At 35.4% G+C, this 13,911-nt stretch overlaps 1 protein-coding gene across 6 annotated transcripts in view; it reads left to right on the forward strand.

Moving 5' to 3' along the window:
• Window positions 1–13,911, forward strand: part of LOC132156748 (fibroblast growth factor receptor 2) — a 47,471-nt gene that overhangs the window by 22,813 nt on the left and 10,747 nt on the right. For 3 of the 6 annotated variants that reach the window (XM_059565746.1, XM_059565750.1, XM_059565751.1), the window contains 7 exons: window positions 891–1,035; window positions 3,540–3,742; window positions 4,878–5,017; window positions 9,010–9,131; window positions 11,645–11,755; window positions 12,097–12,287; window positions 13,130–13,252. In XM_059565746.1, the coding sequence (XP_059421729.1) occupies window positions 891–1,035; window positions 3,540–3,742; window positions 4,878–5,017; window positions 9,010–9,131; window positions 11,645–11,755; window positions 12,097–12,287; window positions 13,130–13,252 (1,035 nt within the window). Of the gene's footprint in view, window positions 1–169; window positions 309–890; window positions 1,036–3,539; window positions 3,743–4,877; window positions 5,018–9,009; window positions 9,132–11,644; window positions 11,756–12,096; window positions 12,288–13,129; window positions 13,253–13,911 lie in introns of all 6 variants that reach the window. The other 3 variants (XM_059565749.1, XM_059565748.1, XM_059565747.1) reach the window with 3 other exon arrangements.

Genomic DNA, 13,911 nt, shown 5'->3' on the forward strand with positions numbered 1-13,911 from the left:
ATTTCGAAAGAATGAGAAGATGCAAAAACACTTCATTCTTGCAGGAGATATTCTCATATATCTTATTCCATGTAATGGGTGGTGCTCCCTCCTTTTCCTCTAAAGAGTAAGTGAGATTATAACAGGTTCCCATATGTGTGTTTTTGTCCCTCGTTGCGGCGCCCCTTAGCGTTCGGGCATAAACAGCTCGGACGTGGAAGTGCTTGTGCTCACCAACGTCACAGAAGAGGACTCTGGTGAATATACGTGCCAAGTGTCCAATTATATCGGTCAGGTCAGCCAGTCCGGTTGGCTCACTGTCCTACCAGGTAAAAAACGAAACAGAGACGCCGATCCCCTGGCGTTCCCTTCCACTCTTGCTGGTGTTTAGGGTTGTGGGGATCCTGGGATTTTCGCTGAGGCGTTGTGGTGTGGTTTGGTGTTTTTCTTATTTTTTTGGTGGATCTTTTCTGGTGTCCAATCAGCCATGGAAACAAGCCTTTGGTCTGTCATTGCCACTGCCTTCCTGTTCTGTTCTGTGTCAAGTTTCCCTCCTACTTTGATTTATCACTTTTCTTCAGTACTTTCTTGGCGAAAAGGCAGCGGCTTGTTTTCCATGTTTCTTCACTTGTGTTCACCTGGTGGGTTCACCTATGTTGGGTACAGAGCCTTCATTTAGATCTACATTTATTTTACAATTTTATCCTGTCCTTCCTATTTGACGATCCTTTTCTCTCCCGAAGTGGAACATCTACCATCTGTGTAATGTGTAGATGGGAAGTACAACATTGAACGTCTCCTTTTCTCTTCTTGGTATTATGGGTCTGATTTGTTTCTTTTCTTTTCTTCTCTTTCTTTCACCTACCTCCCATCTTCCTCTTCTCCTGCGTTTCCTGCTTTGTTTCTCTCAGACGGCAGGTGTGAACACTACGGACAAAGAGATCGAGGTGCTCAACCTGCCTAATGTAACTTTCGAGGATGCGGGCGAGTATACATGCTTGGCGGGTAACTCTATTGGGATCTCCTATCACACTGCTTGGTTGACGGTGCTTCCAGGTATACACTCGTCCTCTACTGCTTTATGTCAAAGCCACGTTGGTTGATATCGCACCATTGGTCTTTGAGAGGGAACAAGAGGCACTTGGGATGGTGCTCAACAGTGCTTGTTTTAGTAGCATTGTACTGGATGTGATATTATAGTTGGTAACAAAGAAAAAAATGTCTGCACATTAAAATTACAGATTAAAAAAAATATTTATAAATGTATTAATAATAGATTAATTTTTTTAAATTACATGCTATTTTTATATTTCTTTTTTCTGTTTAAGTTTATAAATTTTTGTTTTTGTCATTTTCTTTATAGAAATATAATAAAATTACAAATGTAAATTTCACAAAAAAAAAAAAAAAAACAACTGCACCCAAGTGTCTCGAGATCCCTATTATTTTTCTTCTTCAACTAACATTTTAATGGTTGCATGTTTGGAAAGATGTGTTTTGATGTAAAGGTTACAATTCTGTCATTATTTACTCACCTTCATGTTGTTTTAAAGTTTGACTGACTTTCCGTATAACACCAAATGAAAAAATGTCCAGATGTAACAAAGAATTTGTTACATTTCGAATGGGAGACCTAGGGAATTTGTTCAGTAGTCTCTTCTTAGCACAAAACTGCACAAAAAAAAATTACATATGACTATATTGCATGAGTCTTAAGAACTGTATGGTCACCGTATTGTACAGAAACGAGCAATGTTTTGTTGATGAACGAACATCAGATGGGTTTAAAATGACATGAGGGTATTAATAATGATAAAATATGTCCTATATATTTCAAAGTCTTTTTCCATTTCAGCTCTAATAACTGATTTGTTCTCTAAAGAAAGTCTCAAGGTTTGCTTACCTTCTCACATGATGGACTTTCTTAGTTATTTGAGCCACGTCACAACCTCTGTCTGTGCCTGTGTGTGTTTTTGAGTGTGATTTAGAACAGAAAGGTTTAGTCAGTTTGGACAGGTTGAACTGAATATAAGTGAATTCAATATAGTTGTACGAAAACAAGGCTATCTGTCGTCATGCACAAGACAGCATCCTGTGTGCATGCTAACATGCATAATGCAACAGCGTGCACCTAACTGCATTTTAATAAGAGTCCATTTCCTGACCAGGAAACAGACCAAATCTTTGACCGCAAGTGGCACCACTTACTGGTCTGCGGTCAGACAGATAGAAGTCACTGTGTGTGAGTGCGGTGTGTGTATGTGTCTGATCGTAACCATGAAGTGTGCATTTCTGAAGGACCTTAAGTGTCAGGAAGTGCTTCGATACCGTGGTCATATGTAAACCATTTTGTGAGCGTGAGTATGTTTGCAGGGCCCACTGAATGTCAGGAAATATACTGTGATGGAAAGAAAGATCACCAAGGAGATCTCTTTAATATCTCAGTTATTAAACTGAGATCAAATCGATGCTTAGGTCTCAGATTTTTCTTCTAAGAAACCAGAAATTGCACGTGTGTTAATATGAACTCCAAATGTTGAACTGCTCTTTAAATTAATTGTATAGCTCTTACTTAAGTTGATATTTAAAGTACCGCTATTATGGGTAATGAAAGGGTCATATTTAGATTTTGAGAGACCCCAACAACAGGTTGACATGCATGCAAGGTCAAAACACACTTAAAATGTCTTATAATATGCATTTATTTTTACCTTATTTGCTCAATGACTCCCAAACGATTCGTTTAACGATTCATTTTTGAAACCCCTCCTTTGTGTGACGCTAATCTGCGGTGATTTGTCCGATTGGTCTCATTTTCATCTCATCATGCCTGTAATGCCTGATAAAGCAGCGTTTGTGAGCGCAGTGCTGCTTTGTGTACAGCGTTACAGGGGAAATAGCTTTTTTACTGCTCCAAAAGCGGCACCTAGTGGCAAAGAATTAATTTGCATTTTCATTCAGACCAACGTGAAAAAACCAACAAGTGGGTGGGCAATATGGGCAATGAGCAATATGGGATTTGCGTTAAAAACGACTTGTTTCAATGATTCAGAGTCGACTCTTTCTTTTAAGAGACATTAACTTTATACACGGTGCACTTTCAGATTTGCACATTTGCAGGATGTTTTCATTCACTTCATTCACACTGCATTGAAAGGTCTTGTTTAAAAAAATCCATAATAAGGGCACTTTAAATGAAAAGTTTTTTGAGCTAACCATGAGGAACATCTAAATAAAATTTCAATCTGACTGATCAAGAAAACTACTACTGTATGTAGAACATTTAATAGTTTAAAATTGATCAATATGTCAAGTGTGTGTGTGTGTGTGTTGGTTCATCTTGTAATTCTTTAGTCACCTTTAACTTTTCCTCTCTTGTTTTGTTATCACTGGCAGAACATCTTGTTCTGAAAACCTTAATGTTCTTCATAACCGTCTTGTGCTGTGTCCAACATTAAGGTTTCTGTGCGTTATTCCTCGGCTGTATGACTTGAGAAGTGTCTGAAATCTTTCTTAGTTTGCCGCCTCACTTCTTTCTGATCCTTCTCGCTGCTCTACAGCTGAGCCAGATGCCATCGAGCCGGACTATCCTCCAGACTATGTGGAGATCGCCATCTACTGCATAGGTGTCTTTCTCATCGCCTGTATGGTGGTGATCGTGGTGGTTTGTCGAATGAGGACGTCGGCTAAGAAGCCTGATTTCGGAAGTCAGCCAGCAGTGCACAAGCTGACCAAACAGATCCCTCTGCGCCGCCAGGTAACAGAAAGTAGATAAAGAGTTCTAGAAATCTTATACATACCCACACACACACACACACACACATACACACACACACACACACACGATGCGACTTATACTCAGGTGCGACTTATAGTCCGAAAAATACGGTAACTTATTTTGGACATTTATTCTACGGACTTAAATGATTTTTAAAATAATCCAATCAAGTTATTTTTTATATATATTTCAATGTATTTTTATATATAATAAATCATGATATTTTAACATAATTTATTGTATGAAGATAATTGAGCCAGAGATAATTGATAATATAATTACATAATATGACTTTTTATATTTATATTTGATATGTGATGATACCTTTTATTATCTACGTTTTATATATAATGTTTTCTAATGATTTTACATTATATGTAATTATAGTTTCAAATATAATCTCAATTATTGGTTTAACATGTTGACATTTACAATATTAAGATGTATATAATGTATTATATAAAGATAATTGAGACTGAGATAATAGAGAAGATAATTCTATTTTACTATTTTTATTATTTGTAATTTATATTTTTGATTATAACTTTATATATATATATATTATTTTTTAATTTTTTTTATTTATAATCTACATTTTTTATGTGTATAACAGAATAATAGAACAGTTGTTATAATCTAAATTTTATATGAATGTTAATAGAATATTAGGATATTAAATTGTTCATATATGTATGTATATAAACATTTTATATTGTTCTAGATCAAATATTTTAATAAAGTTAGTAAATTTTAATTTTGTACAGCAGTGCCTTCGTTATAAATTTCTGAATAACATGCCAAGTTTTTTTGTTGAGAAGTTGAAGGTATGCTATATGGTGGTAAGTTGGAAACATTCTTTGAAACCAGCAAGTTGATGATGCATTATAAAACCAAAAATAAAAATTATAAAAAAAATGCATGGCTTTTAGGTCTAGGTATATTCAATTAAGCCTGATACCTTACTCTATGTTTTATGCTATTATTTGAGTCATGTAAGTCACAGCTGTCACAATGTTGAGCTGCTAAATGCACACAATCACAAACACACATGTAGGTGTTAATAATGTCTGGTGCTGTCTTCAAGATTCAGGTTATCAGCCATCCATTTTTCCCCTTACAGGTGTCGTCTGACTCCAGCTCCTCCATGAGCTCTAGCACACCATTGGTCAGGATCACCACTCGCCGTAGCTCCGCCCACGACGACCCCATCCCAGAGTACGACCTCCCTGAGGACCCTCGCTGGGAGTTCTCCAGAGACAAGTGAGCCATTTCAGTCTTCAAATTCACCTGGTTCATGATTCCCACATACACACTGCAGCTAAATTCGCTTGTCAGTTCACCTTTTAGTGCTTAATCCTGTTCTTTACATGCAGTGAAGTTTTACCGGCTTGTTTCTAGAAGCGATACTGCTGAAACCAGGAGCTAACAATATAAATTAAATTAAATTAAATTAAATTAAATTAAATTAAATTAAATTAAATTAAATTAAATTAAATTAAATTAAATTAAATTAAATTAAATTAAATTTCAAATTAAAATTAAAATTAAAATTAAAATTAAAATTAAAATTAAAATTAAAATTAAATTTAAATTTAAATTTAAATTTAAATTTATTTTTAAATTTAAATTAAATTTATGCATTTAACTAACGCTTTTATTCAAAGTGACTTACAGTGCATTCAATTTTTACATATCATGTGTTATATATATATATATAAAATTCCCTATTAGATTGTGTTTTATTAATGTCTATACCTACCCCAATCCTAAACCTACCCCTTACAATAATGCAGAAAATTACAATACAATGTGACAAAAAGTTATGCTATATTTATGTGTGCATGCCCAATATACAATTCTGTATTGCATTTAGCCTTAACCTTTTTTCGGGAGTGACCTGAATTGACTAAAAAATAGTGTAGGGACCGCTGAATTTATGGAAATTCTATACAGTGTGTACGAAACCAACCAAACAACTGATTGTTAATGATGTATTTAAACACATTTCAGAGTTGGGTTTTTTCAGCATTTGAGGTGCAAGAAATCAGAGTGATTACACATTAGTTTTGGCATGTTTTTGCTAGAAAAAAGCGTCAAATAAAAACAAGCCATGCTTAATAGTAATTGGTCATGACAGCCCTTCAACCTCCCAAATATAAACAAGACTCAACGGTGGTTTAATTAAAAATCACTGAACGTAACGAGTCTTTGGTTGCTGTTTTACTAAAAATAGCACATACTAAAGGTGCGAGAAGGTCAGACGTAGCTATTGTTACCATGGTGTCAGTCAGTGAGTCGTTTCGCGTTTGTCACTTCAAAGCATAATCTTGCATCTTTTTGACTTGTAAATCATTGTGATGTGAAGCTAATCTTCTTATACGCTTACAATCCCATTATGTCTAATTATTAACCTGTGACTTATGCAGACGCAATGTACTATCAATCATTCATAACACAACACAGGCCTCTGTTCGGTAGCCGTTATTATTCTTCGAGAAACCAAACACATTTTTCTCATTATATAATGGAATGTACAAGTGGCTACCAGATAACTTTCTGTTCTCTTCTGACACTGTGTCCTCGATTGATCGTGTGACTAATGAGAGGAACTCAGACTCCTTCCGTTCTCGTTTGGAGGTTTACAATGGATCCACTATCATGGTGTTGCCAAAACATTACAGATTCCTAATTAATGACTAAGAAAGCCTGTTTAAGCAATAGGTAACAAAAGGGTGGTTAAATAGGAGTCTGTTTGTACTTTGATTGTCTCAAGGATGATTTGTAAGCAGTTTAACATGCTATTATTCAACTCCAAACTCTAGTTTTATTTATTAAATGAATGGTTGAAACCCAACAAGTGCAGGTGGAGTTGCTCAGTTTTCGCTGGATTAAGCTGTTCATGATTTAACAGTCCTTATATGTTCTCAATTAATGTCCAGTAATGTTCATTCTATAGGTGAAGGGAAGAACTATTTTATATATTTTTGACTTCACACCCACTAAAGGAATTGTTGCCTATAGGCAGACAAGCTAAGACGTGTTTTTGTGAGGAGCGCAAGATGGATTAAAAGATTTTGTTAGAAACCTTTCCAACAAAAAATGTTTTCAACTGGTAACCATATCAATATTGCCAGATATTCTCTCTCTCTCTCTCTCTCTCTCTCTCTCTCTCTCTCTCTCTCGCTCTTTTTACATTTCTAATATTGAAAGTAGAAAATATTTAGAGCCTACATTTTTCAATTGTCAATTCACAACAGTAAATAGTGAATTTTTATTATTTAAAAAATACTGTAAAGTTATTTCTTTTTTACATTAATTCTAGATGTTTAGAAATGTGTAACATAATTTTAAAGTCTTGTATGTACATAATTAAATATTTTTGTTATATAAAATATTTAATATATTATAAATAACTGTATTTTTACTGTGCACAATACTATAAACTGATTTTACTGGAAGAGTGACATTTTTTTTCAATTAATTTGTATTTTTTTTTTAATTATTACTAAACATCATAAATAATAACAATGTCGTTTTACTGTACATAATATTTTGATAACCTTTATTGGAAACATATCAATTCTAGGTTTTCAAAATCAATTTCAATTTTTTTTTAACAGTACTGTCATATACAGTTTTTAATTTTTTTATTATTATTATAAAAATTAAATAAAATAATTATAAAATAAAACAATTATTTTAATTATTCATTATAGCATTTATTATAAAATTGGTTATATATTAATTAATTAATTAATTAATTAATATATTGTATAATCTTATACATATACATTATACATAAATATTCATTCGTTCTTTTATTATCAGCGCACAGTTTGAGCTATTAAGTTTAGTTTTTTGGTCTTCTGTCTTCATCTCTGCATGACGTGCCCCAGGGCACACGCCGGGCTGAAAACTGTGGAATGTTACCGTTTGCGGTCGGCGTGGAGGATAAACATAACATTGATTATCTGTGGTGGGCTGGAGTAGACAGAGGCCACCATTGACCGGACGGCACAGAGGGGGATTGTGTTATCTCAGCCTCAGATCGGCCCCGGGCCCCGGTGCGGGTGTGAATGTTTACATAGCCCAGTGCTGCAGGGGGCCGGGGACAGACCCCAGCTCCTGCCAATCAAAGGTTGACTGGGGGCCACTGGCAGGGCAAGAGGTCAAATGTCACAGTTATCGTGAGGGATGAAGATGAAGTGTGTGTGATTGTGTTTTAATGTTTGAGGGGGTGTTTGTTTCCAAACTAGGGCTAATTAAGGGGATCAATTAGCTGGAAAATTTACCTAAAGTTCATTTTGATGAAATTAAGATATTTGTTCTCAAAAGGAGAGTTGTTCCATAAAATAAAATATTTTAATTTTGTTAAAAATTAAATAAAAACAAAAACAAAAACAGTATACATATTGATATTATGTAAATAAATATAAAAGACATATAAACATACAGTTTGTTTTGTGTGTATATATATATATATATGTATATATGTTGTAATGTTATATAAAGTTGCATATATACATAAAATATATTGTTGATATGTATGGTTGCTACATATAATAAAAAAAATAATTATATTGATATTATTAACGTGTACATATACAAATATTACTACGGTAATGTTCTATATGTTATAAATTTATATTTTGATATTCCCAGAGAATATACATACAGTATGTTTAAATGTTATATTGCTTTATATGTATAAATGTCTTTGATATTCTGCACCGAAATAAAACACTTTAAATTCTCTTAACTGATGTATATGTTACAGCACTCTCCTGAAACATGCTCTAATCTTTTTTGCACTTGACCAGAGCGTGCTAGTCAAGCGTTAACCCCTTCTGTCTAGCCCTTCTCTTGCACACTTTAAGAAAGTCTCTAGATCCCCAAAGGCATATTGTTGCTCACCCCAGAGGACTGTAACTCTAGATCTCCCAGCCAGACATTCGGCTGTCACACTCGCTAATGTCTAATGTAAGCTTTGCAATGGAAGGCAAAGGGCATCCACTTAACACCTACGAGTTAAGTAAACACAACACGCTCACTTGCAGCTCTGATATACGGTTAAATGCAACATGTTTCCAAACTAGACAGCATTTCTTTGCATCATAATCGCATCTGGAGACTGAAAACATCTTTCTGGATGGATTGAAATGCTCATGCAAATGCATAAATAACGTCTGTCAAGAGCTTTGAGTTTCTCTGTAATATTTTGTGTCTGTGTATTTTTGTGTTGGTTTGTGCAGGTTAACTCTGGGTAAACCTCTTGGCGAGGGCTGCTTTGGGCAGGTTGTGATGGCTGAAGCTCTGGGCATCGACAAAGACAAACCTAAAGAGGCTGTGACGGTGGCTGTCAAGATGCTGAAAGGTAAATATTTATGGATTAATTTCCGTGTGAGTAAAACTGTGCTGTGGTGCATGTCCTAAATCAACATTTAGCCTTCGTTTACTTGCATGTTAACAAGATCTGAAGGGTTTTAATCATGTAGGTCTTTGCAACTCTGTGTAACTGGTCCATTTTTGCATTTAGTTTAATTTATTTGAAACATTTCACCACTAATGGCTTCATCAGATGTAGGATTGTGGGAATTACTTGACTTTTAACCTCATCAGCTCATAAATTGATGTGGGCTTCACCTTTCGAATGGTTCTCATTGCTTTTTACAAGGGAGCTACTTCTCTGATGTTGTGAATCACAAAACTACTGGTTCGTATACGGATGGCACTCGAGTGAAAGATCAAAGCTCGGCAGATACAAATCACACATGATGTTCTACAGAACAACACACTGGAGTTTTAGACCGTTTTATGAGTGGAGTGTTCGAAGGAAAGCGAAGTGTTTGGGATGAAGGGATGCAAACATGTCAAGAAAGCTCTAATAATGTCTACCTGCACAGACAAGGCAGTTGCTAAAACAGCTAAAGAAATCTCGCAAAAACAACAGACGGACATGCAGAGTGCAATGCAGACAGAATAATATTGTCATATGGACCCTATGAGACTAAAATATCAGTGAAAAGATGGAACATTTTCAATAAAAAGAGCAGTGTGTTGTGATCCCAGGAACACGAAGACACCTCAACTCAGCTTTTGTTTTTCAGAGTGTAGGAAACTATATAATATTTATATCTATTAGGGGTGTAACGGTACGCAAAAATCACGTTTCGGTATGTACATCGGTTTTCATGTCACGGTTCGGTTCATTTTCGGTACAGTAAGGGAAAGAAATGCAAACATTAAACTTCAGGTTGTTTATTACTATAAACTTTTATTAGTATAAGCAAATTTATTTAATATCAATATCAGATGATTAATTGTTCTGGCAGGTATAATGGCCTCTCCCGAATCAGTCCAGTCGCAAACATGAAAAAACTTCTTCACATGAGCTAAGAGTGTTTCAGTTGGGTGCAAATTTTAGTGACGGTATTGTTATGATCTGAGAATGTGCATATGTTGAGAAAGGGAGAAAGTGGGAGAGGAGGTCCTGACTGTAGGGGCCTGCGAGGGTTATTTGTTGGTGCTGAGGGATGTTGGTAGAGCTCGGGTCAAGAGGCCACATAGCTGACCCAGTGCTCACCAGCTGCACAGCTCTCGCTCTTCACCTGCACAAAGAAAGAGAAGAGAGTGGGGGAGGGAGGGAGCCAGCAGCTCAAAAGAAGTTTTAAAGGATGTTGAGAGGGCCGAGGGGGCAGAGCTGCAGCGGAGAAAACACTTGAAACAAGAACATGTTCATCACTTACACCTGCCTTAATTACTGGCCCAAGACAGAACACATTTAGAAGCTTAAAGGGAAAGTTCACCCAAAAATGAACGCTCTGGCATTATTAACTGATGCTCTTCCAAATCCATTATAATTTCTTTCTTCAGTCAAACACAAAAGAAGATATTTTAAAGAATATCTTGGTGTTTTTTTGTGAATAGAGTGAAAGAAATCAGGTCCAGTATTTTTTTTAGACTCTACTGGTTTTCACTGTGTGGACAGTTGTGTGGCTGTTCAAAATATTTTCATAAAACTTGGAATTTTCATTTTTAGAAGGAATATCTTTTTAAGCGGCAGTGTTGGAAAACTATGAAACATCTTTTTTGGTAACTGAAATTATAAATAGGCTACCAGATGAAAAACTTAAATCAAAAACAAAAAACAAAATACAATATATATACAATTTAGAGCAGCACAACTTAAACAAAAGTTAAAGTAAAGATTTATAGAAAAATAATCAAATAACAAAAAAGAAAAAGGACATAACCAAACGACTAAAATATGAACTAAAATTAAAATCGAGAATACAAATATAAGCTAGGTTAAAATATAAATAAATAAAATAAAAGTATATTTATAACACTAAATGAACATGTTTTTTTGCTACAGTAAAGTATTCAACAGAATCCACAAAACCCCCATTTTTAGAGAAGGTCTTGAAACGTTGATGAATCTGGTGTGGAAGGAAGAGCGCACAGCATTCTTAGCAGAATAAACTGGAGTAAGATAAGACAGGAATGGTGGTCAGTGGATTGTGTCAGGTTCGCTCCAGTGATCAGCAGGCAGATAATGAAAAGGCGACTGTCTCTAAGGTAATTACTCTAAATAGAAGAAGCACTTTTTAATTGTGAGGCAATGAAAGGAGAGCTGTGTGGCGGCTCTTCAGTGTAACACTAAACCACACAGACAGATAGTCCGGCCAATCTTCTCATGTATAGCATACTAACACACCACTCATACTACTATTGCATTATGTGTATATGTGTATGGATATTATGCTACAAACTCTGTAAATAAGTTTTTTCCACTTTTACAGTGTGGGGAGCAGGAATCAGGAAGGACTAACAGGATTTACATTTCGTCGAGTGGTTTATTTTGTGTTTTATTTTTAACCTTTCTAGATGATGCAACAGAGAAAGATCTTTCTGACCTGGTGTCAGAGATGGAGATGATGAAGATGATTGGCCGGCACAAGAACATCATCAATCTGTTGGGAGCGTGCACACAGGACGGTAAGAGGAAATCTCATTCAGTTCACCTAGAAATAAAAATCTGTCATCATTTACTCACCAAACCTGTATGTTTTTCCGTCAAACACAAAAGATATTTTGAAGAAAGTTGGTAACCAAACGGTTAGCATTGACTTCCATAGTATAGAAAAAAAAATTACTACGAAAGTCTATGGTTACCAACATCTTCAAAATGTATTCTTTTGTGGTCTACATAAGAAAGCAATGCACGCAGGTTTGCAATAACATGAGAGTGAGTAAATGATGACACAGTTTTCATTTAAGCTCTCATTCGTATAAATAACAGTGGGATGACAGTCTGTCTCTTTCTCTCTCTTTCACAGGTCCGTTATATGTCATAGTAGAGTATGCATCGAAGGGAAACCTTCGGGAGTATTTAAGGGCCCGGCGGCCCCCAGGAATGGAGTACTCATACGATATTGCACGAGTTTCAGATGAGCCTCTCACCTTCAAAGATCTGGTGTCCTGCACTTATCAAGTAGCCCGTGGCATGGAGTATTTAGCCTCACAGAAGGTATCTGAACATGCACTTTATATGAATACCATTAAATGCACTTAAATAGGCTTTAAATGGTGCTTGTCTTAGGCTCAGTTCTGATCTTACTAATCAAGCCACTTTTATTTAAACACCGTAGCGCTGAATCAACAACTGAATTGAGTTGAATTATGACACTTTGCACCGTAACAACTGTACAAGTGTCATAATTCAGCTCAATTCAGTTGTTGATTCAGTTTAGTTCAGTAACAGTGTTGTTAAAATAAGCAGTAGCAAAAAGAAGAAACAAGTTGCTGGATAGTTTGCAAGGTTCACGTTATGAATTCTATTCAAGGGTTTTGTTTGTGCACACCTGCATATTCCGGTTCATTCTCAGAGTATCTGACGACACATCTACTAGTCCCTAAACTTAAAAAAAAAAAAGTTAACAAGCGGCTAAATCTGTGCTGTCTATAAACAGAAATGGACCAGACTTCATGCTGAAGGCTTTGCTAAACTGTTTAGAGGATATCAATTGAACAGTTTGGTCTTTCACGCATTTTTAAGGCCGTTTATTCTGACATGCACTTAAAAAAAAAAACGATTCATGCAACATTTTTTAGACAGTTATTGAATGAATCACGGCAGATGTGCACAACGGTCACAACGCTCTCACTAGCTAACTAAACACTGTCATCACGCTCCCCTTCCCGTCTGGAATGTGTTCCTGTCCTTATCGTGCCTCAGACGCGCTCACATGCGGATCCGCCCTGCGGTTTATCCCTAAAGCACCTAAAACCTTTGTGGTGTTTGTGTCTGCGTGTGTGATTTTTGTCTGTGTTGATTTATGTTCTCTCTCTCTTTCTTCATCTCTATGGCAGTGTATACACAGGGATCTGGCTGCCAGGAATGTGTTGGTCACGGAAAGCAACTTTATGAAGATTGCAGACTTCGGCCTGGCCAGAGACGTCCACAACATAGATTACTATAAAAAGACCACAAATGTGAGTTTCGTTTCATCAGGAGACACTCCTCTTTACCATAAAACACATTTCTTGTTGATTTTCATCTCACTATGCATTCATTTGTCGATATTTATAGATATATTTCATGTAACGACACCTAAACAGGGAGTTGAGAAAAAGGCATTCACGTGTTTTTGAAAGAAGTGTCTTTTGCTCACCAAACTGTACAATTATGAAATATTATTACAGTTTAAAATAACTGTTTTCTTTTTGAATATATTTACAAATTTAAAAAAAATGATCTGATGTAAACCTGAATTTCTCCATTTCCATGAACATTCTCCATTTCGCCATTACTCACATTGTCACATTACCCTTCAGAAATCTTTTTTTATGTCCCCCCAAAAACATTTGTTTTATTATTATTAATACATTTTTAAGGAAGCCAAGATACTTTTTTCAGGATTTTTTATTAATAGAAAGTATTAGAAATCGACAAATACAAAAGAACCATTTCAAAATTGAAATGTTTTGCAAAACTATAAATGTAATTTTTGATCAATTTAATGTGTCCTTGTTGAATAAAATATTTATTTATTTCTTTCAAAAAAAAAAAAAAGATAGAAAAAACTCCTTTTGATTGGACACCAGTCTGAATAGTACGTCCTCAGTACTTTTTCGATCACATTTTCTGGTAA

The sequence above is a fragment of the Carassius carassius genome, chromosome 14 (assembly GCF_963082965.1).
Source record: "Carassius carassius chromosome 14, fCarCar2.1, whole genome shotgun sequence".
NCBI classification, from domain to species: Eukaryota; Metazoa; Chordata; class Actinopteri; order Cypriniformes; family Cyprinidae; genus Carassius; species Carassius carassius.